This window comes from Trachinotus anak, unplaced genomic scaffold (assembly GCF_046630095.1).
Source record: "Trachinotus anak isolate AG129_WGS33_773 ecotype Australia unplaced genomic scaffold, CSIRO_AGI_Tana_v1 ptg000016l, whole genome shotgun sequence".
NCBI lineage: Eukaryota > Metazoa > Chordata > Actinopteri > Carangiformes > Carangidae > Trachinotus > Trachinotus anak.
This window is the reverse complement of record NW_027273867.1, coordinates 16,755,389-16,779,405: the sequence shown is the minus strand read 5'-3', so window position 1 is coordinate 16,779,405 and position 24,017 is coordinate 16,755,389. Positions and strand designations below refer to the sequence as shown.

Here is a 24,017-nt window from a genome sequence, read left to right as displayed (position 1 = left end):
TTTTTAAATTATACTTAAATAAAGCATCCTGTGGGAAGTGGGGTCACATGACTGCTGGGCTGAGGAGCACAGGTGGAGAACTGGGCAGCTCACACAGGTGTCCTGAGCTCATTCTCCGTTTGTCCTTCAGCTGAGCTGCTCTCACCTTTGTTCCTGAGTGTGTCGAGTGAGTAGTTTATTTCATTATATTTCCTCAAGTCATGTGTATTTTGTTGTTCAGTGGTACATTTAATCTCCTTGGTTTGTTCTCCCACGATTATATATTTAAAGCGATAATGTATGTACTGATTTTGATTTTCAACTGTTTGTTGATTTATTCAAGATAAAGTGATAGAATTTGACCTGTATGTTCGCTTTCTTTCATTTGTAGACATGTAACCACTCACACCTGACTGACTGCAAGCAAAAGATTAAATACCTTCAAATGGAAGATGCTTGTCCTGCTTTGCTCACGTTCATTAAGTCCAGTGTTTTATCCTAGAACACATACATGCGTCAGAAATCTCAATTCTATCATGGATTTTTTTTTCAGTTTCAAGTTTATATGATAATTCTATTGAAGTCTTCTGTAGGCTTTTGTAATGACCTTAATGTTTATAATTGAGTCTGTTATTTTTCTGCAGCAGATGCTTTGAGGACAGACCACTATAATCATGGATTGGACACTACAATCATAATCAGGATCGTGCATTTAAAGGAGAACCCAACCCTTTGACAGAACTCACTTTTCTTATTCCTGTGCCTCAGAACAGTTTGGTCAATATTTGTGAACATGCAGCTCTTCACTGAAGTTAGAAACCAAAGAGAGAACATTAATGTTCGATGAGAACATTAATGTTCAATGTCAACCCGGTTTGCTCTTTAACAATGAATGGGGCTCTGATGCTGTGAGGCCATAAAATGTTTATATAATTTCTTGGCCCGAAATGAGATTCAAATTTCAAATTTTGTACCCAATTTAAAGCCAAATGAGACGCGTCAGGAGGAACACAGCACAGCTACTGTAGATTATAGGGTTAGTAAGGTAACTCATTTCCCCCAGTGGCTCAAATTAATTTCAGCTGTAGATGATGAGAACAAACCTTTGACTTTTTTAGTCGATCGTTCCAGAGTCTGTTTTTCTGCTGTATTTGTTTATTTGCTCTCAATGTGAGTGATTCAATTAAAGACTGATGCATTTCCTGCATTCCACATTTTTCATTGATCACTTGGAGATTTTTAATCAGTATTTTGATGGAAGACACAGCTGCGAACATTTCAAAGTCAGTGCCGTTGTGTTGTCTCTGGAGGATTCTCTGATTTCCAGCTTTAGGACAGAGTGACGTGTTTTCAAACACAGACTCCACTGTTCCTGGGGCCCAGGAATCACTTGTGACATTTAAGCCTTTTATTTATTCAAAATTGCTTTCAAACGAATGAACTGTATGTTTATGAATGTTGTGATTATTAATTACTAGTAAGTTAAACTTTGTGCACAGCTGTTGTTGGGCTTCTACCTTCACTCACCGCTGCAGTTTATGAACCTTAAACATTTCCTTTACTGGCACTTCCTGTTGTTTCTGGCCTTAATGTTTTCTGGTTTAATATTTCCCATGTGTCCATGAGACAAACCGGAAACAAACTTGTTAGACTCGGTCGAGTCTTTGCCAGAATGATATGAGTAATGTAAAAAATATAAACCAGGAACAAACACGCAGAAACACGCTGATACTTGTGACAGTGGGGAGGCTGGTGGAGCAGGAAGAGCCGAGGAAGAAGCAGAGCAGCAGAGAGCCGCTGTTTATCCGCTGTCCTCCTGCGCTGATTGGGCAGAAAATGCGCGTCTTCTTCTTTAAAAACAAAGCGACAAACAAACATGAGGCAGAAACTCAGGCTTTGCTCTGTCAACGGCCTCCAGCGGATCTGCTCATCTGCAGCAGCACCGAGGGTAAGAGATTTCACTTTATTCCATCAGAGCCTGTTTGGTTGGAGGATGAGGCCTTTGCATCATAAAAGAAATGAACTGAAATATTGATGCTTATTGTTTTGTTTGCAAAGAGGGAAACTCGGCACAAATGAGACACTGAATATATTGAACAGAGTTTTTGTAGCTGCTGAATCTCTGAGAAGTGGTGTTATTGTTGGAGACACCAGTGGTGAGGTGATGCAGAGACGATGTGACAGAAGTTGTGCTTTTGTTAAAATCTTTGTGCAGATACAGAGCAGACAACTGTGAAACCAGGGGTGGGTGATCTTACTTTGGCATATGATCAACTTTTAATATGAATGTACAGATCCCTTCATTAAAGCTGCTATATTTAGATAGCCCTGGTTAATGTCCAAGGTTAATGCTGCTAACCTGCCCACTGCCACCTGTTAAACAGCTAGCCTGCTAACCGCAGCTGGCGGTAGCGGCCCTTGTTCTGCAGCCTGGTGCATTTGGCTACTCCTCAGTAAAAGGCACATGACAGCCCACCAAGAGTTTACCAAAAGGCACCTGAAGGCCTCTCAGACCATGAGAAACAAAATTCTCTGGTCTGATGAAACAAAGATTGAACTCTTTGGCCTGAATGCCAAGCGTCATGTCTGGAAGAAACCAGGCACCGCTCATCACCCGGCCACTACCATCCCTACAGTGAAGTATGGTGGTGGCAGCATCATGCTGTGGGGATGTTTTTCGGCAGCAGGAACTGGGAGACTAGTCAGGGTTGAGGGAAAGATGAATGCAGCAATGTACAGAGACATCCTCGATGATAACCTGCTCCAGAGCGCTCTGGACCTCAGAATGGGGCGAAGGTTCATCTTCCAACAGGATAATGACCCTAAGCACACAGCCAAGATAACAAAGGAGTGGCTTCGGGACAACTCTGTGAATGTCCTTGAGTGGCCCAGCCAGAGCCCAGACTTGAACCCGATTGAACATCTCTGGAGAAATCTGCAAACGGCTGCGCACCGACGCTCCCCATCCAACCTGATGGAGCTTGAGAGGTTCTGCAGAGAAGAATGGGAGAACCTGCCCAAACATAGGTGTGCCGAGCTTGTAGCATCATACTCAAAAAGACTTGAGGCTGTAATTGCTGCCAAAGGTGCTTCAACAAAGTATTGAGCAAGGGCTGTGAATACTTATGTACATGTTATATTTTTGTTTCTTATTTTTAATAAATTTGCAAAAGTTTCAAGCAAACTCTTTTCACTTAATAAAAGAATAAGGCTGTAACAAAACAAAATGTGGAAAAAGCAAAGTGCTGTGAATACTTTCCGGATGCACTGTATGTGATTTCTAGCTTTAGGATTATACAGACTTAAATGTCCTTAGGCACAGGAATAATATAAGTTACATTTAAGACATTAATCAAAATGTTTCAAATGAATGAACTGTACCTTTATGAATATTGTTTATGACTAACTTCAACTTTGAGCATAGTTGGACTTTTACTTGCAGTTTACCTTCACCTGCTGCTGCAGCTTATGAACATTGAACAGTCCTTCACTCTCTGCTTAGGTTTATGGATTTTGTTGATGCTGCATGTGACAGATAACTACAACTCATCAGATAAAGTTATTACATTTACTTTCTCTCATTGAGAAGCATATTTATACGGCATGCCTTCTTTAAAAAACAAAACAACCAAAACTGTGCACTGCTGTCCTGTCATTGCTCTTTCTATTTTTCACTGTTCTGTTTCACAGATATTTGATTGGAAAATGAAAAATATATCAAAATTATTTTTTATAAAGATTTAATTTAAATGATGAATGCCACTGAACACTGAGCTACTGTATACTGAGCACACACTGAGGACGTGGGGAGTTAGAGAGGTGATGATGAGGACGTCCAGGACGGTTCTTCCCCTCAGGGACAGAGAGGGGGAGCGGGCTGCTGCACCTCAGGCCACCGCTGCTGACCCAGAGGACACTGCAGTTTTTGGCACTTCCGTGTTGGCTTCATTTTTCAGTCGCGGCTTGGGGCGTACACAACTGATATTGGAGTTAGAAAGTCTTTATGAAATCGACAAACCACGTTTTCTTTAGCCTACATGTTATATCCCAATTCATGTCCAGGATTAATCAGTTTGTATTTATTTTCACTCATTTTTAGTATTTATATGGTATTTATAATATGCAACACAGCTCACTGTTGTTTAGTTTTCACTGTTTAGAAGAAGAAATCTGCTGGTAGTTTGTCCATCAGGGTTTTTATTCTTTCATTATTATTTTGCTTCTAAAAAATCATTAATAAATAAGTTCATTTATTAATTATTAATTAATACTATGACTACACTTAAGGATTTCATCACACTCTCTTTTTCAAGGGTTTCATCAAAATCCTACTTTCTCTGTCATCCATTCCCTCTTAAAACGACTTGTAGGCCTACATTGCAGAATCTCCATCCACGTACTCCGCAAAAGTGATCTTAATATTTTTTTCTGTTAACACACAGACCATATCACCAAAAATCAATGTCAGCTTCTTATTACTATGTCCACCTCACACATGAAATGAAGCCCACACACAGTGCTAAGGGTAAAATAAGAGAACAATTTATTCTTTGCTCTGTTCTACAAAACTTTATTACAACATAAAGCTGACGAACAAAACTGTGTCTGCTGGAAATCAAAGGTTTCTGTCGGAAAAATGCGGACAGCAATCACAGGTGTGAAAATGTATATAGCCTATGTACAGTATTTATTGACTATTTGTTAAGGTTGACTTTGTGCTTTGGAGTTGTAGGATTCTTTGAAAGCAGGAAAATGTCTATTCCTACATTACACTGAAAACAAAAATCTCTGTTGGATACGACGGTCTTGAAGACATTAGCACCATTTTATAAAAAGGTTCTTGATGTAACAAAAACCACAAAGAGAATATTTATTCATGTAGATTTGGAGCTGGCATTGTAATTTACTGTATTTCTGTGTAGTGAAAAGGACTTATCAGGTCATCACTTAAACCTCTTTTTTGCTCTGCCAGTCACTGCATTAACCTTTAAAAATCTCCATAACCAAATACATTAGAAAGTATTTTAAAGAAGATCAAAAAATAGGAATGTTTTTTTTTAAGTAAATAATGTCTCCCTCAAAAGAAATTGGAGCCTTGGTTTGCACCAAGGCTCCGTGGCAAAGAGGAAGTTCAGTTCTGTGTTTCTGTGTTTTTGTGGTTCATTTTGTCCTGTTTGAGCAATCATTGGTAAAAGCACTCGATTCTTTACATCTTGTCATGTTACAACAGCAGCGTTTAAGAGAACAAGACAAGGAAAGCATGGCTGACTTTTAAAACTTGATGTCCCAGTACTGTGGTGTCTTCTTAGTGGCCTCAAACTCGTCTTCAATTGCTGCAAAGTTGCTGTTGGTTGGTGATGTCACCTCAGGGTGCTGGGTAGGACCTCCAGCCTCTGAAAAATAAATAAATGATATTAATTTTTTTGTATTTTTTTCCTGTGCCATGCTTTAATTTTACATATAACACCAAATTTGTCAAAATCTTTTTTAGTTTTTGTTTGTTTGTTTGTATGTTAAATTTTATTTCCTTTTTATACTTTTTCTTGTCCAGGTCCCCATTTTGGTGTTCTCCTTCTTTTATGTGTAAGCTGTTTATAACGGAATAAAACTAAACCAAACCAGAGATAATTCAAAGTACAGACTATAAATGCAATTACCATTAACCTTATGTCAGACATAGTGTTCATGACGGTTTTAGGAAATAAAGATTATTTTTGTCAGGGGTAAGATAATCTCCTGTCTTACCAGGGATGCACAGAATTTGGGGCCTCTCCCACATGCCTCCAGACAGACATCTGATCAGAGGATTTAGTCTCTGTTGAAACCCTTTGGCGCAGTGATAACGTACAACTGCATTAGTTTCATATCTCTGACGAGCTTTTCCAAATGTGGAAGCATTTCGGACCTTTGGTGGTGGACCACAATGGGCTGTTGAAGAGAGAAACACATCAGCTTGTAGAAATCGCTGATGTATAGTGAGGTAATAACCAAAAACAACCACACGGGGGAGCTGAGCCCATTCATAAGAAGTTTTAAACGATGACTTAGGTGCTCATTCTTGCTCATTTACTCACAGGTGCCTTTCTTGCAGGTGTAGGCCAGGTGATAGTTGCAAGGCACATCACTCCAGCGTCCATCATCGTGCCACACCATCACCACACAGTCTTCTCCAGAGAGAAAATAGCTGTCGGGCTGCCCTCTGTACCAGTTCTCATACAGCTGTAAACATGGAGAAAAAGATGCTGAAGCTTTTAGATTTATTTGCATGCAAGGAAATAATATTCATAATATACTGTATGGAAATGTAAAGTCTGTGCATGTTCTTTATGAGTTCATATCAAACAATGGTATGCAATTTTTTTAGGCAGGCTACAACTCTGTAATGTTAATGTTTGAGAAATTAAAAATATATAAATATAATAATAGGTATCAAAACAATATAATGTAGTTAGTTTTGCTTAATGTCAAATAATTAGAGAATTCACGCAAATAAAACAACCACTATCAAAAATGGGAAGATCTAATAAATGAAATAGGCTATGTAAGTACAAAATACCAAATGTTTAGTAAGGTTTCCAACATTTTAAAACAAAAAACCTCTGTTTAGACATCTTCAACTAAGCAGTGTTAATCTGTCTGTGATGCACTGTGAAATGTTTGGTGGTCATAGATCTCTAGCCTACAAGCCTGTGTATTTGTTTCTCCTGGTTTCTAATGTTACTCACCAGGGGGTTGCCATCAGACCAGCGGAAATCATCCTCAATAGTCTTATCGTTCAGACCAGTCCACTGGTATTCTTTGTAGTTGCCTGGAGAGGAGGACAATAAGATAAAATACCCAATCCTCATGAAACAATAAATAAATAAACTGACTATTACTAACTAATCTGATTTCCTGTATATACAACCAGTTGGCACAGTGAACCTACTGTTGATGTAATTCTGTTCCTCAGGGGTCATGATGGACACCAGGTGAGCTCCCTGCATGCGACAGTGCTGCTCTGCGACCTCCCAGCTCAGACGCTGGCTGAAGTGTCGGTAACAGAAGCCATGGAACTTATCCCAGCCTGGCTCACATCGCTCCAGGTCTGAGAGAACCACAGAGGAAAAAGGAGGTCTTCAGACTACAGTTACTCTCAGTTGCTTACATACACGTGGGAATCACCCTTAATTCTTGACCACAGGTTTTTTGATCAAACAAAAATGTATTTAGAAATTTGTGGCACATGGACCAGCAACAGGTCCCAGCAGAGACCTCACCAGTCTGACAGAAGTCTCCTCCATATGTTGGCAGACAGAGACATTTAATCTGTCCATCTCGGTCTGTGCAGGTGCCTCCATTGAGACAGGGGTCATCCACACAGGCATCTGAAACACAACAGAGGTCCAGTCATTGGGAGATGACACTTACTGTTACTTAAAATGCATGACAGCACAGGACATTTATTATATAGTTATTGTTAAAAGGGAGAAACACAGAAACAGAAACATTTGCATGTATGTGCAAGGACAAATGAAAGTAGGAGAATTATCAGAAAAAAGGTGGATGTGGTGGCTCAAAAATCTTGAAATTATATATCAAATCTATTGTGCATGCACACTCTGTACTATTGTAATTATGTGCAAAACAAAGCAATGTGAATTTAGATATATATATACATGAGTTCAGTGAATATATATACACAGAAAGAGTGGTACATTTCAGGACACATCCTCTGATAAAATACGCATCATACATAAAAAGCATTGTGATCCACGTCAGCCAAAAGATGGCAGCAGAGGACAAACTTGAGCGAGTCATGATGTCAAACTCCTCAGGTCCTGTTCTTGCAGCAGGTTTGGGTGGGTCTTCCTAGATCATCTTTCTATCTTTTTCTCCCATTCCTCCTTATGGATCAACATATTTGTGTAAGCTGGAGCATTAATGATGACAAATTATTTTACACTGTGACTGGGTCGTATTATTATAAAAGGGCATCAGCTGACTGGTCACAGTTTTCTACACTATCCACACAGTTTCAGCTTGATTTTCTGTGGTGTGGAAGTGAAAACTGTAGTTCACCCCTGTATGTTGCACAAAATATTATTTTGTTAGTTGAGTTTAACATGCCAACATGTTTTAAAATGCAGTTATATAGTGACACACAATAATCAACAAATATTGCTGTGATGTGTTTCAGTAACTACTCTCTACCAAAGTGTACTGTCTGCTTATGTGCAGAAGCAGAAATTGTTTCCGTTGGTTGTTACATATTCAAGTATGTGACACATCATGGTGGACACAAATACACAACAGTGCATGTTGATAAAGACTCCTGGCATTGGGTGTCTACTGTGAAAAATCCTCTTCTGATGCTTGGTGTTTCACTCTTTATACCTGTATACATTTGTTACAGACTCCTATTTTCATTCTCATTATTCAGATTGTGTGACGGCTCAATTAACTCTTAAATAATGTAATGAATTAATTTTTTTCCCCCCATAAAATGTGTGTTTTCTTATGCTGGATTGAAGTTTTTGTGTGACATATTTAGAAAATGATGACTTTGTGTTGTCTACGTCCTGTATGGATGCTCACACTGTACAAAGGAAATATCTTTTCACCTTAAGATTCAGTGCCAAGTGTTACCATCAGAAGGCAGTTATTTTAAGCCCTGAAGAAAAAAGAAGGATTGGAGTTTCAGTTTAATTTTCTAAATTTGTAAAAGAAGGCAAAATGGTGGCATGAGTGTCCAAACTGAAATTAGACATTTTACAAGTGGTTTTGGTTTATTTGTTTCCTCTGACACCCTATAAATAAGAACTCTGTGGTGTCTGTCATTATACTTAACACCCATATACTGCTATTTAGACGGATCTTTTTGAGTCAGTGTGTGTATGAAAGGTAATAACTGCCTTACACAAGACTAATGAGAATCATATGCAGTCAAAGTAAAACTGAGGCATGGAAAACCATTGATATACTTTTGAAGTCTTAAACAGTGAAACCTGTTACTCAAGTTGGCTTCTGCACAAAGATTTTTTTTTTTTCAAGTTTGCACAACACTAAGAGCCTTGGCTGAGTTCTCATTCTGTGAAGAGTCTACATGATGTATTTTGTAGTTGTAGTGTAGTTTTCCTCATGTGACGATAAATTGTCTCGGTTAAGGTAAGGTCAGTAATTTGAATTACTGAATGAATGGCAGCTTTCCCACTTTCTCAGCCTTTGTTAGCTGTAGACTCTCCAGTCTTGCATCACTATGAATAGTCCAATATATAAACTGCTCACCAAATCATATTGAATACTGAAATTATGCCTCAAAATGTATGTTGCACAGATCTGAGTGCAAATGCTTTCCCTACTTTCTCACCATCATGAATAGTAACACTCTACCAGTAAAAAAGGGTCTATATGGTAAGTTTAAATGAGTTAAACATTATTAAACAAAACTGTACCTGCTACTTTGGATTAATTGCTGTGTGTCTGGAGGCTTAAGTTTGAATTTGAGAACATGTAGCAGATGTGGATAAATCTGACATGATGCAGGCTATGGCATCACAACCATGATAACTGCAGTGAAATATTTTGTCCTCTTTTCAGAGCTTCTTGTATATCAGCTGTTGTTTCCTGTAATTCCCTTTTAATTAACTTTTTAAATCATTGCCTTCCCAAGAATAATGGTACTTGTGAGTCATTATATTTTCAATTACTGTGTATATTGTGTCATTAATGTACTTTTTAAATAGGAATTTATAGAATATATATATTTGGAGAGACTCTAGGCCTGAATGTAATCGCAGAAATGCTGAGTGAAGCTGCTGCGCAAGGCGAATCAATTATCACCACAAATATGGCTCATTGGAATGATTATCTTATCTTAAAATAAGTGCCTGTAAATACATGCCACTCTGGTTGGTATGTCTTTGCATCATTTTTAATTCTATTTTTGGTTTCTGTTCTGAAGAACTGTGGTGTATCACTTTGAAATAAACTACAGTGAGTTTGTAATGAAATGTCCTCTAGAAATTAAATTCCCTCATTCTCTGATTAAAATATTAGACTTGTAACTACCCACTGTATTGAACAGCAATTCCCTGGATTTGGAGTTTCGAGTGGAAGTAATTATGTGACCAGTTCTGCAGAAACCAATTTCTGCCAGGAAAAGACAAAAAAAGATGTAAAGTTATACATTATAAAATTAACAATACACAGGGTAACTCAAAATTATGAGATACTACCTCACAAATATGAGACCATTACATGTAGTGAAAGTTCTGACTTACCATAAAGATTTTTACTTTTACTTTTTACTTTTTCTTTTCTTGGCAGAATTCGGTTTTCTTACAGGTTTCTGAGGCTGCTTTATTTAGTTGTAGAAACTAATGCTCAATATATTTAATATACTGAGGCATCAAATTTCAAACTAAAGTGTTTGAGACTGTAGAAAAAGAAAATAAAAGATTTAAACTGATGGCGAGACGAGAAACAAACATCACTTAGTTGACTTTATCATTATTGCACCTAAAAACACAATACTATACAAATCTTGAACGATTATGATTAAACAATAGAACATGATTTGAGTTTGAAACATTAATGACCCATAAAGAACATTCAAAAACTTGTTGCTAAGTGCTACCACTCACAACAAATCATCACTGAACAATATTTGTGCTTATAAACATAATAATCTGTGCTTCTGGTACTAAACTGTCTAAAATAGTCTGAAAATCTGAGGAAAGAGAACAATTTTTAACAGTTGATGACCTGACAGTTATGGATTAAATATAATACATTATTGCGATAGCACTGGTCATTGCTGTTACAATGTAAATGCTGTTACAGAGTCCCTTTGTCATGTTACTTCCAGATTACTGCAAAAACACAATGAGCTTTGACAGTTAGCAGGAAGAAAATGATGGTGCAGAGAATAATTTGCACTTGTTTGGTGAAGGGATTATTTCTGAAAACAAAATCCACTGATCAAGGTTCTGTGAAATGTTCATCATGTAGAAGAACCACTAAAACACTCATTCAAGCATACCACTATATTACAGTACTTCACAGAAGTCAATCTTTGGATGAGGAAGAAAACATCATGCATAACGAAACTGTACTGTTGACAAATGTCAAATGGGAGCTGTCCCAGTGTGAGTATCTTGAAGGGGAGGTGGGATCACAAGGACAGAAGTGAGAAGTGGGAGGAGTCAGAAGGGTGAGTGGGCTTTCTGAGACAAGTGAAACAAACGTGGGAAGTCGTTTGAAAAGGAAGGGAGGTGTTTTACAGAAAATGGAACAAAGGCAGGTTGGGGCAGAGGACAGACCAGGGATTTTAGTGGATCATTGCGTCGAGTAGCAAGAGGAGGACGGTTAGGCTGATGAGAGTGGCTTTAACATTACCTGAAGATTTCCCTGTACCGCCTACAGCTGCCCTCTCATTGGGCAAGATAAGCAGAGTGGGTGGCTGGGTGAGACTAAACTCAACATCCACCAGACCCTGATCCACTGGTGGTATGAGGTGCATCACCTTCTGGGGCTCTGTCGTCTTGTGGTGAACCCTTGCTGTTGAGGTGGTTGGGCTCCAGGTGCGTCTGGACCAGTGTGTGGTGGTTGTGATGGTGGCTGTGGTTGTCTTTGTTGTAGCAGCGGTGGATTTTGTACTTGAGGAGGCATCTGGTGCTGGTGTGGAGGTGATGGAGGAGGTTTTCCCGCTGTACTCAAGATCATTCAGAGATTCTTGGGGTTCAGCTGTGGTGGTCAGCATAGCCCAGTTAGATGTTTGAGAATCAAGAGGAAAGACGGTAAAGTCCTCAACGGTTGAGGCAATGTTCACTACTTCTCCTGAGGTTGAGGCAATGTTAGCTTCATTTTCAATGGTTGAGGCAATGATAGTTTCTTCTTCTAAGGCTGAGGCAATATCAGCTTCTTCCTCTAAGGGTGGGGAAACATTAGCTTCTTCTTCAAGGGTTGGGGCAACTTTAGTATCTTCTTCAACGGTTGGAGCAATGTTAGCTTCTCCCTCAAGGATTGGGGTGATGTAAGCTTCTACTTCAAGGGTTGGGGCAACGTTAGCTTCTTCTTTATTGGTTGGGGCAACATTAGCTTCTTCAAGAGTCAGGGCAACAGTAGCTTCTTCAAGAGTCGGGGCAAGAGTAGCTTCTTCAAGAGTCGGGGCAACAGTAGCTTCTTCAAGAGTCGCGGCAACAGTAGCTTCTTCAAGGGTTGGGGCAGTGTGAGCTTCTTCTTCAAGGGTTGGGGCAGTGTGAGCTTCTTCTTCAAGGGTTGGGGCAACATGAGCTTCTTCTTCAAGGGCTGGGGCAACGTTAGTTTCTTCTTCAAACACTGGTGCAGTTTCTTCCTCATGGGTTGGGACAACTGTAGCTTCCTCTTCCAGTGAAAAGGAAACTTTAGCTTCTCCTAAAGTTGGGGCAACTTTAACTTCATCTTCAAGGTTTGGGGTAACTGTAATGTCGTCTTCGGGGGTTGGGGAAACTTCCTGTTCCAGTGAAAAGGAAATTTTAGTCTCCTCTTCACTGGTTGGGGAAACTTCCTCCTCAAGGATTTTGCTAACTGTAATATCCTCTTCAAGGGCTGGAGCAACTTTAAAGTCTTCTCCAAGGATTACAGTAACTGTACCAGGCTCCTGTCCACTTGCCTCTTCATAAGCAGCGGTCGCAGTATTTAAATACACTCTGTATGATGATGTCTGATATCGTGCTGTGGTGGAATCAGGAGGCAACTGAGATGTGTTTGACCCCTCTGGAGACTCTGGAGTGGTAGCTAAACTTAGTCCTGAAACAAGGCTGTCTTCAGCCTTTGTCGGGTACAGCTGTTTTTCTTCACTTTCTGTGGTGACTGTGTCTTCAGTTTCTAAGCTTGTACTTCCTTCCTGTTTAGAAGTGGAAGACTCCCATACTTGTGCTGCTGTGGAGAGGATATCGAAGTCCACTTTATCAATGTTTTGTGACCCAGATGAAGATGTTGGATCTGGGAGTACAGTCTGGGGCTCAGCTGGAGCGCTGCTAGCTGTAGCGGAAGGTGACGAATGAGTGGTGACGCTGGAAGTGGAAGAATCTGATGTAGAGATGAAACTCATTGCTTCAACCTCAAGGTCACTCTCTGGAAAACAACACAAAACATGTTTAAAGCTGTAAGTATCTTAAGTATCTATTAAGATACTGATGATTTTGGCCATGCTAGCATATGGCTCTGTAGAGTGCAGATACAGTCAGTTGGTCCATCACTTCCAGATCTACAAATATCCCTGTTCCCAAGAGAACAAATCTAGCTGTGTGTGGCTATGCCTTGATCTTTTTTCCCCTTCACCATGGGGTTGATATTTCTTTCTTGATAATTGATAATAGTCACGATAGATGGATTGCCGTGAAATTTGGTACAGCTAGTGCTGTAACGATGACTTCTTATGTGTCCAGTACTTTGGTTTACAAACAAATATTGACAATTATTGACATTTCCATCATCCTCAGTTGTAATTTGTATATAGTGCTACTTAGCAAATGTTAGCATGCTAACCCACTAAACTAAAATAATCAACATGGAAAACATTATACCTGCTAATCATCAGCATATTAACATTGTCACTGTGTACATGTTAGCATTTAGCTAAGTAGCTACAGCCTCACAGAGCTACTAGCATGGCTGTAGACTGTTTCATATCATAATGCTATTAAATTCATACCTTGAGAAATATCTCCAGAGCCATCAAAAGGGAGCCACAGTGAAGTACGGTTTTTGATGGGAGCTTGAGTGGTTTGTGTAAGAAGCTCTTCTTCTCTTGGTGACTGAGTCAAGAGAGACATCTGCGAAGGCCCAGCCTCTGCTGCCTCCTCTATCTTCACTTGGAGCATGTTGTCAGGAGTCATTGGTGTTGCCTCCATGATATTCTCCTCTTGAGTATGGTTGCTGTCTGTCTTGCTGTAATTGGCTTGTGATCCATTTAAACCAAAGTTGGTCTCTTGTATTTCTTGGGAATCCTTCAGCCTCTCAGATGGCTGTGTATGTTCTTCAGGGTTTGTGTCTGGTGCAGTCCAGTTATGTGTGTGAGGTTCATATGATGGTTCAGGAAAGCCTGTGGTGTTTTCAAGTTCAAACTGGTGGAAGGTGAAGTTCAGGTTTGAATCTGTCTCATTGTAAACACTGGGCAGTAATGATGTGTTTTGTGGGAAATTGTAGGTTTCTGTGCTGCTGCTGGTGCTGTTCATTAGTGCTGCAGGACTCTGGGAGGGAGTGCTCATTTCTGTAGAAGATGAAGTTTCATCAAATGGCTTCAGGAGGTCCAATGTAGATGTGGTGTTGAGGGGAGACTCCGTTGTGTATGATATAACTGTTGTGTCAACCAGGTTTTCCTCAGTGGAAGGTTGGGAGACAAAGGGAAAAGATTCAAGCGCACTTTGAGCCTCTCGCTCCACTTGCTCAGTATGCTGGTTCAGTTGCAGCTCTTGATCTGTTTCCGTAAGAATAACTACATCTTGTCCAAAGTCTTCAGGCTCTGTGGCCATGTAGTCCATAGGAGAGTCAGTGGGAGCAACTCTGTTATCTGTAGAGGATAGATAAGTAGTTAAAACATGATGTAACAGGTATGAAAACAACTTTAGTCCATCTTTTTACAGTTTAATTACACACATACAAATTGTTAATAAAATTTACACATATCATAATGTTCACAAAATGCATTTTTATAAAATGTATTTCATATAGGGTAAAAGCGAAGTATTAATTGCTGTGTGCCTATAGTATTCATACTTAAAATTTTTGTTCACATGAGTAGTAATTTATTTTTGAGGCACAAAACACTCACCTTTGAAACAGTACACATCATGAAGGCTGGATGGCTCTGGGAAACCAGTTTGGTTGCTGAAGCGGTAGAGCGTTTTGACACCTGCCTGGGGGCCTCCACAGCGCTCTCTGGGGGTTATGATGGGGTAGCGCACACTGCCATCAGACAGCCAGCCGGGGCTACAACGGTCCAGACCTTCACTCCATGCCAAGTACAGCTGTGCTGTTGTAGCTAGCTCTGCCCCTGCATTTCTGCAGTATGCCTGCGCTTCATCAAATGACAGCTGCTGTGGGACAGGGTCGTGGAACACCTCTCCTACAAACACAAAATATTTTAATAAAGTTTACTAATTTAGTACTGGCTAAATGTTCATTATTCAACACAAACCTGTCCTATTTAATACATACATTATACACAAATCTCACTATAACAACCAAATTTAAGGGATCAAAAATGTTGAAATTAATAATGTCTGATATATTGTTATTGTAGCTTTTCATTTATTGCAGCTCAAATACTGATATCAGTACTGGCCTAAAAAAATTAGTATCAGTGATGCCATTAGCTATAGAAATATTTGTTATGATTCCTACCATCAATTTGTTCCACGTAACAATAAACATCAAAAAGATCATCTGGATCCATTGTCCCATAGTTTCTAACTCCAGGTTGCCCATCCATGTCTCCATAGCAACCTTCACGGGGCACTTGGATTGGGTATCTGGAAGAAAGGAAACAATCAGCAATGGTTATGTAACATTAACCTTGAAAGTTTTCCTGACTGAACAGCAAGTCAGTGATTACAATTAATTCATACTGAGCATCCAAGTATTGTTAAAACCCATAGATTCTGTAGTTTCTAAAAATAGCAGATACATCAGGCTCCATTTGGACAAATTGTGAAAAAAAGACTAAACACTGTAACTATAATATTTCCATGAGTAGGCGCATCCTTTAAAGCATTGAGTGTTTGAGTATTTGTGCAGAGTGTGAGCATCATATGGAAGATACAGAGGTGTTTAAATACCTGACAGACTGGTCTGCCAGCCAGCCTGCATCACACTGCTCATATCCGTCATAATAAGCTGCCAGCAGCTGGTCAGCAGTGGCGATTTCTGCCCCAATGGCTTCACAAGCCCTCTGGGCCTGATGGAAGGAAAACGAGTACCGGCCCAAAGCATCTCTGTAGTGAAATACAACACCTAAACACACAAACATGCACATGCACACAGACATGAAAAGCACAGCAAAATCAGTCAGGGGAATTGTGGAAGTCAACTACATATTATTTGTAAAAAATGTTAAAGATCCTTGTTTAGTTTCAAAACCTTTCCATGTAATAGTAATGTAAAATAAGCATCATTCTAAGAAACAGAGTCTAACAATTAAGGTAATGAAACAAAACTAATATACACCAGTCAAACATCACATCTTAGACTAATATCATATTCAAAATAGACATAACGAGAATATGATATTTACAACCAAGGCAGTATCACAAAAACATTAAAAAATAAATATTTGTTGACCCCTTTTATTGCTTTCAAAGAAATTAGATAATTTGTACAAAATGCCTCTGAAATTTCTTAAAAAGTTGATTTATGCACAATGTTTTGGAACAGGAAGATTACAGTCAAAGTAAGCAATAGCATACCAATACCATTGTTATTAAACTTGTTATGTTGTCTCCTATAGGACCTATACTATACATTCTTCTTAATCTTCCAAAAGGTTCAACAATGATCCATATCTGCCATTTTGTTACCTTTGACCTTGAGCTGTACAAGGTCACTAGCGTCCTCCAGGCCCTGCTGCACCTCGCAGCGATAGTGACCCGAGTCACTGGAGCGCAAATCTCCCAGCCACAGTGACAAGTCATCTGCAGAGGATGTGTTGTTGAGCAATGCTGCACGATCTCTGTACGCTTCGTTGACCTTCACCCTTTCACCCCGCGCCACCAAGATCTGTGTCTCCACCCCACCAGACACCACGGTCCACTTGACCCGTGGTACAACTGGGGAAGAGGAGGAGGTGGTAGGTGTGGAGGACAGAGACACAAAGCAGGGGATGGAGATGGAGCTGCCCATTGGGGCGAAAACCGGACCTGAGTGGGGGATGTTCACCTGGAGGGACTGGACATCATCTGCAGAAAAAAAGATGGAGGATACAGAGCGTGAAGAGCAGAGCAGCTCTGTAAATTTGCTGGGAACAGTGAATCATGCCCTCACTTTTAAATGCACCTTTGTACTGTATCCTTTGCTTATAACTGAATGACAAACACTGGCCTCTCTGATACAGGGTATTTTATGTCATATTATGACTCATTAATATTTTCACTAAAAGAAAGAGGTAATAGGAAAATGTAGACGTACCATATGCAGATGGTGTTTGGGTGGGGAAGGCCAGAGTGAGATGCCAGACTGCACAGAGAAGTGATAAAATTTGGACATGTCTGTGAAGATAAAGAGATAAACAAATTTAAAAAAAAATTAAGAAACATTTTGATACATATGAAGATTAATAAAGAATTCCTACGGTAGATTCAGGAAGGAAGGGACATAAAAAGTGATGAATGAATAATTCATTTCCAGTTTCCAATTTCACACATATTTAACCTTTAATAGCCAGAGCAATTTCTGATACTGGAAGTCATGTATTGTGTTGGTTCAGCTAGTCAGGGGAACACGCTCCATTGATCTCACCAAACTGATTTATTGTAATATTAAAGGGCACAACCTGTATAACAGTACCTTCACCACAGCATCCACCTACTGTGGTTTTGGTCCTGGACACGTACAAACAGCTGGATAAAAAGGAAGCCTTTGTATTTAATATGATTTCTGCTTTTATGTATATATAACATAATGTAGGGCTGAATATGACCACTGGAAATTGAGAAGATACATGTTGTAAAAACAAATAACTTCATGTGGGCAGATATACACAATAAAGATGAGGGAAAGGGCCCTATAACCCAAACTCCTAATAACAAACAAGACAGTTCACCATAGAATCTGCGTTTGGGAGTAGATATTGTTTTAGAATTAAAGATTATTCCTGTAAGGTGCTTAGTATTATACTGAGAGACATTTCTAAGAGTTAGACTAGTCTCGTTGAATATTCATTGTATAGAATAACACCAGAAAGACCTATAATGTAATAAAATGTCACAAATTTGAATCAACACCTCTCTAAAATAATTTCAATAAAAGCTGAACATTACAACCTTCATGAAGGGATCTGTATTAAATTGGATTTTTGCTGAGTGCACCTAATAAACTTGTCACTGAACATATACATCATACATTTGGAAAGAACCAGCTGAACTGGGCAAGAAAGGTTCTTTGTTTTACAGACATCATGAAATTGGACGAGAATCGTTCTGTAAAACACAAGTCCCATAAAATACTGAAAAACGTATCTCAAAGCTCAACCAGGCTGTATGAAAGAGCAACTTCTCTGGTTTTCAAAGGGCAGCAGGGAGCACAGGCTCCTGACCACAGGCCATTCATCACCTCCGGGAGCTAATGACACGGCGTCTCAGCCCAGCGGCATCCTGCCAGCGCTCCGTCACCAGTCTGGCCCTGTTATTAACCCAGCAGGCATGGCAGGATGCTCACAGTGACCTCACTCAACCTCCTGATGCAGCCATGAAGCTGCAAATGTTCATTCATCATTATTCATTTAAAGTGCCTTTTTTCATTTAGAAATGTGGCACAGTTTGCATGTTGATATCAAGGTGTTTCTTTCTTCTCAGGTGATTTAATCTGTACCACACTGCTTAGTGCTGATAGCATTTATTACATCCGGCTCTACACTGTTTGATCTTTCTATGCTGTTAGATTTCAGAGATATTGAATACAGGATATGTGTTATTGCTTTTATCCAACCAGCCCACTTGACAAGCGACAAATCATCATTTCTTGTACCTGAAATATTGAGAGTGTAAAGTTTTATATATAATCTAGCTATATTATATAATATAATGTTTGTAGTGTAATGTTTTTGCAGGTAATATACAGGAAATAGAGAATGTGCATCATCAGGCATCAATTAATTTACCATTATACAGTAGGAAGCTACTGCCAATTAAAATTGGCCAATAGACATCAAAATGTTTTAAGAAAAATATAATATATATTCTTTGTTTTTCTAAAGGTGTTCTTGGGGCAATTATTTTTGTGAGTTGCTCCTCTATTTTCCTTTAAGCATTGCATTTTAGGACAGCAATCTCAAAAATGAAGGATAATGTAGCTTGATTTGTCACTTTTTCAACATGACCACAATGGAGAGTGTGAAAATGAAGGCGAGGCTGATTGAAATGATGGGGTTTTCCTGATGTGCTGATATGATATGCTCATGTTGTTTCAGAGGAGATATTTCTGCTGGCTTTAAAGAAGTCTAGAAAAACGTAACAAAGACGTCCCAGATTTTGACTGCTGCTGATGTCACCGAAACAACGAAACCCTTGATGGGCACATGTTGAAAAGAGCCTCCGAAGAAATCCATAGCAAAGCACAGAGGAGGTACTGTGTGTGTGTGTGTGTGTGTGTGTGTGTGTGTGCGCGCGCGTGCCAACCTCCTTTATTTATGTCAAGATGAGGAGCTGTCTTCTTTAATGTGAAAGCTAAATAATAGCTAAATAGTAATACCAACAAGGTCAGAGGTTTGAGACGTACTAAAAATTTCTGAGTCTGTAAATCAAACACATCCCTCGTAAGCGGCTGACACAAACGCAGCTCACTAAACTGTGACATATTAAATGGCCTCCTTGATGGCAGAATAAGTGTCGCCTGTTTCCCTGACCAGCTGGGTGGACTCCACAGAGCTGGTATCACTATTAGTATTCTTGACAAGAAAACTTCTCACAAAAAGCGAGCAGTGGGCCAGGAGGACAGCTGCACACTGTGCTTTCACTTCATACCGACTCCCTTACAAAAGGCTTCAGGCAAAATTAAAGGACAGGGCACTGGCACACTTGCTTGCTCTTTCTCTGTCTTTTCTCTTGCTCTTTTCAGGCATGGAAAAGGAAAGTTATAAACCACTAAGAATGAGCGGGCTCCATACAAAGGGAACAGCCACATTCAGGCACCGCACACTCTTTCAATCGGTATAACTGTTGTGAGAGTTTGTGCTGACATACGTGATCTCGCCACCATCAGGCACTCTGCAGCTCTGCCCTTTTTAACGTGAGTAACAACGAAGGCAAGTCAAGCTAAAATCAATGCCACCCACTGCATCTACAGGTTTACAAACTGCAGCCAATGCATTATCCACAAGCAGAACTAATCCTCGTCCTGCAGACGCAGACAAGTAAGTGAAAGTAGACTGACATTTTGGTCATCAGTGGAGCAGACACATGAAAAATCAGGCTCAAAATAACACTGGCCAGCTTGGATCTTTCATGCAAGACGTAACAGTAAACAAGGAACATATAATTAGATGCTGAGATCCCTGTCAGCGATACACTGGCAACTAAAACTTGGTTGATACATCTTGTGGGTGGTCTCTGCAGCAGTCTGCATCAAGGTCAGATCAGGAAAACCTCGTCTCCACCGACAAGCCAGAAAATGACTGCTGATCCCAGTTCAGCCAGCTCAAACATGCAGAGACACTGGTTTGACTGATGTAAGGTCTGTGGAGAGCTGAGCTGGGACTGGCTTTGGCACTAATAGGTCTATGATAAAGTACAGTAGGGATCTCTTAAATGCACAGTAAGTGTGTTTTGACAAGGAAGAAATCCACTCCACTCCAAGTTACTGTCTATACCACATGAGCGTTGTGGCTTTATCCCTCTCCTTTCATCTCCAGTTCTTTTTTTTTTAATTTCAGATTTCAGATTTATTGACTTGAGTTCAAACAAAATATATAATATGAATGAAGTAGAGGAATGGACAGTTTAAATAGTACTTTGGCAAGTACTTTTTCCCTGTTATTCCTTACCATCCTTACTCTCCTCCATCTCATTTAGCAGAAATCTTGTAATCTAAAATCAGAGAACTAATTAGAGTACATATTTCTATCGCTGCTTATCTAGTCTTTGTGGGTAATGGTCAGATTTCTGGTCAACAACAAAGGATTCACTCTGCACAGATTATGAGTGTATGAAGAGGACGGGCTCTCTCAAGGATCATTTCCTGCACTAACCCTTGCCAACCTCCACAGAAATGAAACCCCAAAACCAGATCCCACAAACTCATTTATGCCGATGACATCTGCCTGATAACTTAAGCACCACAGCTTAAATCACTGGAAAGTTTCTTACTGAAGTTGGAGTCCTTCTGCAAAATCAGGCACCAAACACCAGTCAAGTGTTGCTTATTAAATGCAACATTTCAACAGCTGCCAAAGAATTAAAGTCAGTGGAAGGGGAAACATTGTCTTTACATATCTGAGAATGATTCTTAACAGGATGCCGTCCTCTAGGGGGGAGGGCTCAGGTGACGCTCGGAAACAAGCTGATCTGTGAGCCTTCCAGGCAGCAGATGGTGTACAGTCATCCCCTCACTGTGTATCTCTACATGGCGTCTGTGTACTTAAGTTGCCCCTGTCTGATCCAGGTCAGACTATTTACTCAACACCACTCCTCTGGCTCCCACCCCCATCAAATGTAGCGCCTCCACACATCCGATGAGTTGCACATGCTCAAAGGATTCACCCCCACTTCCCAAACTACATTTCACAGACATCTCTGACAAACCAAATGTCTGTCTTCTATCAAGATGGCAATTTTGGCAAATACGCCCACCAGATATTTCACCACCCAGTATGCCTGGGAAAGACTCAAAGGACACTTCAAACAAACACCTGATCTCAATCCTGACTCAACAGCTCCATGGATGGACCACAGCCTGTGCACTGCCAGCCTATTATAAACCACTTGGTTGCGAACTCCCTCTGTGCCTGGAAATCAGGGTGTCTCCAGTCTGAGCTCTGCCATGTGTTGCTGACAATAAAACAATGAACTGAGTTGAATGAAAGGCAGTGAATGGCCTACTGAATTGCAATTTCCTGTAAAGAACTCTTTAATTTGAGCCTCTTCAGCAGTCAGCTATTCATATACAGCATACATTCAATGATGCAAGATCTGCTTGATGCTCCCAACAGATACAAAGGTGGCTGCCAGATTTCAGACTTTAACCAAATGAATAGATAAATGTGTGTTTTTATTACATCTTACATCTTGACTTTACACTTTCTATAAGACTAGCTACCTCACATTGATGACTTTTTATGGACTATTTCAAGAAAAATTGCAAATTTAACTTATGAAGCCCAATATTACAAATCATAAATTTGCCTCAAGGATCTTTACTTTCTGCTCCAAAGTCTATGAAACAGACAGAAAATGACTGATCATTTTCAATAAGGGTCTATGAACCTCAAAATAACCTGAATGAGTGAAATAGGAAGGGACAAAACAAATAAATGTAATTTTTTATTAATTTCTCAAGCTTCAGCTAAAGTACAGACCTGTAATTGTGTAATTAAATTACCATCACACAGTTAGCATTTTCCTGCCCAGACCCTTCCTTCATTATGTTGCCCTATCTGATATCTACTGGTGTGAAAATCAGACCCATTCATTATTGTATGTAAATATTTCAGTTGCTGTAAAAATCCATGATTTCAGCTGCAGTTCAAAGGTCTGGGACAAGACTAGATAACAACAAGAGTTACTACATCAGCTGAGAGGTCCCCACCCTTGTTCCGTATGTAACATGCAGCACTCCATCGATCCTCATTTATAAAATGTCCACTGAATTTCTAACCATTATAAAACGAATACAACTGAAATTTCCTTTATAGAATTTCAGTGTTAATGTTAGAGATGAGGTTATGGCTAATCTGAAGTCCGAATCTGCTTTTGTTGCCTGATGTTAGCACTAGACTACCAAATTCAGGTGTTGATGTCTCCGTCTCTGTTTATTATAAAGGATTCAATGGTCATGGGATACATCCTGTAAATATTTGCTCAGAAAGAACCGGTGTTTTCAGTTTCACTTGCTCCAGAGGTAAAAACATCAGACAGAGAGCCATTAGACAGACATTAGAGAGGAATCTTTAGAAGTCCACTGCTCTACCTGTCCATTACTGAGGTCCACCTGAGCCCCAAGGTGCAGCACAGAAAGTGGAGGCTAAAAGTGCACTTAGGACAAAAAGTAGCTTCTTGTACCTCCTGCAGGGCTCAGGAGCACCGCCTCAGAGCTTAAATACAGCAGCATCCGTGCCTTACTCGCTGAAAAGTGGCATTTACAGAGTGGATCACATATAAGAGCTGCTGGCTACAAGTGTAGAGGAGAAGTAAGTCTGTTTGAGTCATCCTTTCAGTTTCATGTGATCGGTGACCAGACTATCATAGGGTGATGAGGACAAAGTGGAAGTGAGTGAGCCCTCCAGAAACACATCAACCAAATGCATGCTCTGCTTAAGTGTGACTTTCATGCTGTGCAAGAAAACACAAAAAAAACAACAAAAAAAACAAAAAAAAAACAAAAAAAAAACACAAAGCTTATGAACAAAAAAAGTTATTCTTAACTAACTGCGTCAGTTCCACACAATGGGGAGAAAATAGCAAGCCCACAGTTTCAGTATCTCTGCTGAGGGCAGCAGCTGTTACAGTCCAATAAACCGGTGAGGGGTCATCTTCTTAAATGACACCATCATTTATAACATGATATTCTGAGTTTAAAAGAAGTTTGAAACGACAAAACTGCATCAACTGCGCATCATCATCATCATCATCATCACCACCACCACCACCACCATCATCATCACAGCAACTCAAAGGAAAACCTACCGGATTCTTCTCAGCAGCATTTCAGCTGATGCGGGATGGACTTCTTGGCTGTAAAAAGTATTTTCCCTCAGCTCCTCACAGCCTGCTGCAGTGCGACTACTGTCCTGTCAGCGGGAAACTGGCTGTGGATGCTCTGCGCAGGTATATGTGTGTGTGTGTGTGTGTACCGGGAGCTGGGACCGCTGCTGTCCGACCGACTCCGAGGCTTGGAAAGAAAAGGAGGGAGCAGAGAGAAAGTGAGGCCACATATGAAATCCTGAACTGCCCACTTTTTCACCCAACAATCGGGATGGAGATGGCGCATGCCTGTCAAGGGAGATTGGGAGGGATGACATCTAAAATAACCGATGTTATAGGCTGTGAAGTGAAGCCTGCACTGAGGAGATGACCTATATGTTTTTTGGGTTTTTTTTTTTTTTTTTCCCCCTGCAGGGAAACGACAAATGTATTGAGCGTCATTTG

The 24,017-nt window shown here is 40.0% G+C and overlaps 1 protein-coding gene across 1 annotated transcript; it reads right to left on the bottom strand.

Moving 5' to 3' along the window:
- Positions 1-4,499: 4,499 nt before the first annotated feature.
- LOC139634367 (brevican core protein-like) lies at positions 4,500-23,754 on the bottom strand. Its single transcript, XM_071500775.1, has 14 exons — positions 23,556-23,754; positions 17,128-17,207; positions 16,521-16,898; positions 15,783-15,957; positions 15,349-15,476; positions 14,777-15,070; positions 13,658-14,515; positions 11,359-13,077; positions 7,239-7,346; positions 6,908-7,066; positions 6,705-6,787; positions 6,054-6,198; positions 5,725-5,907; positions 4,500-5,372 (listed from the first exon to the last, which is right to left on the bottom strand). The coding sequence occupies exons 1-14, from the start codon at positions 23,573-23,575 to the stop codon at positions 5,251-5,253; spliced, it is 4,452 nt and encodes a 1,483-aa protein (XP_071356876.1). The 5' UTR covers positions 23,576-23,754; the 3' UTR covers positions 4,500-5,250.
- Positions 23,755-24,017: the final 263 nt, after the last annotated feature.

Bases quoted from the DNA above. Each gene is read 5' to 3' on its own strand.
- LOC139634367 (XM_071500775.1), bottom strand. From the start codon at position 23,575: ATGCTGCTGAGAAGAATCCG. The intron at 14,516-14,776 runs GTGAGTGTTTTG...TATCCTCTACAG, and splicing joins TGATGTGTACTGTTTCAAAG to ATAACAGAGTTGCTCCCACT. The intron at 6,788-6,907 runs GTAGGTTCACTG...CCTCCTCTCCAG, and splicing joins GGAACAGAATTACATCAACA to GCAACTACAAAGAATACCAG.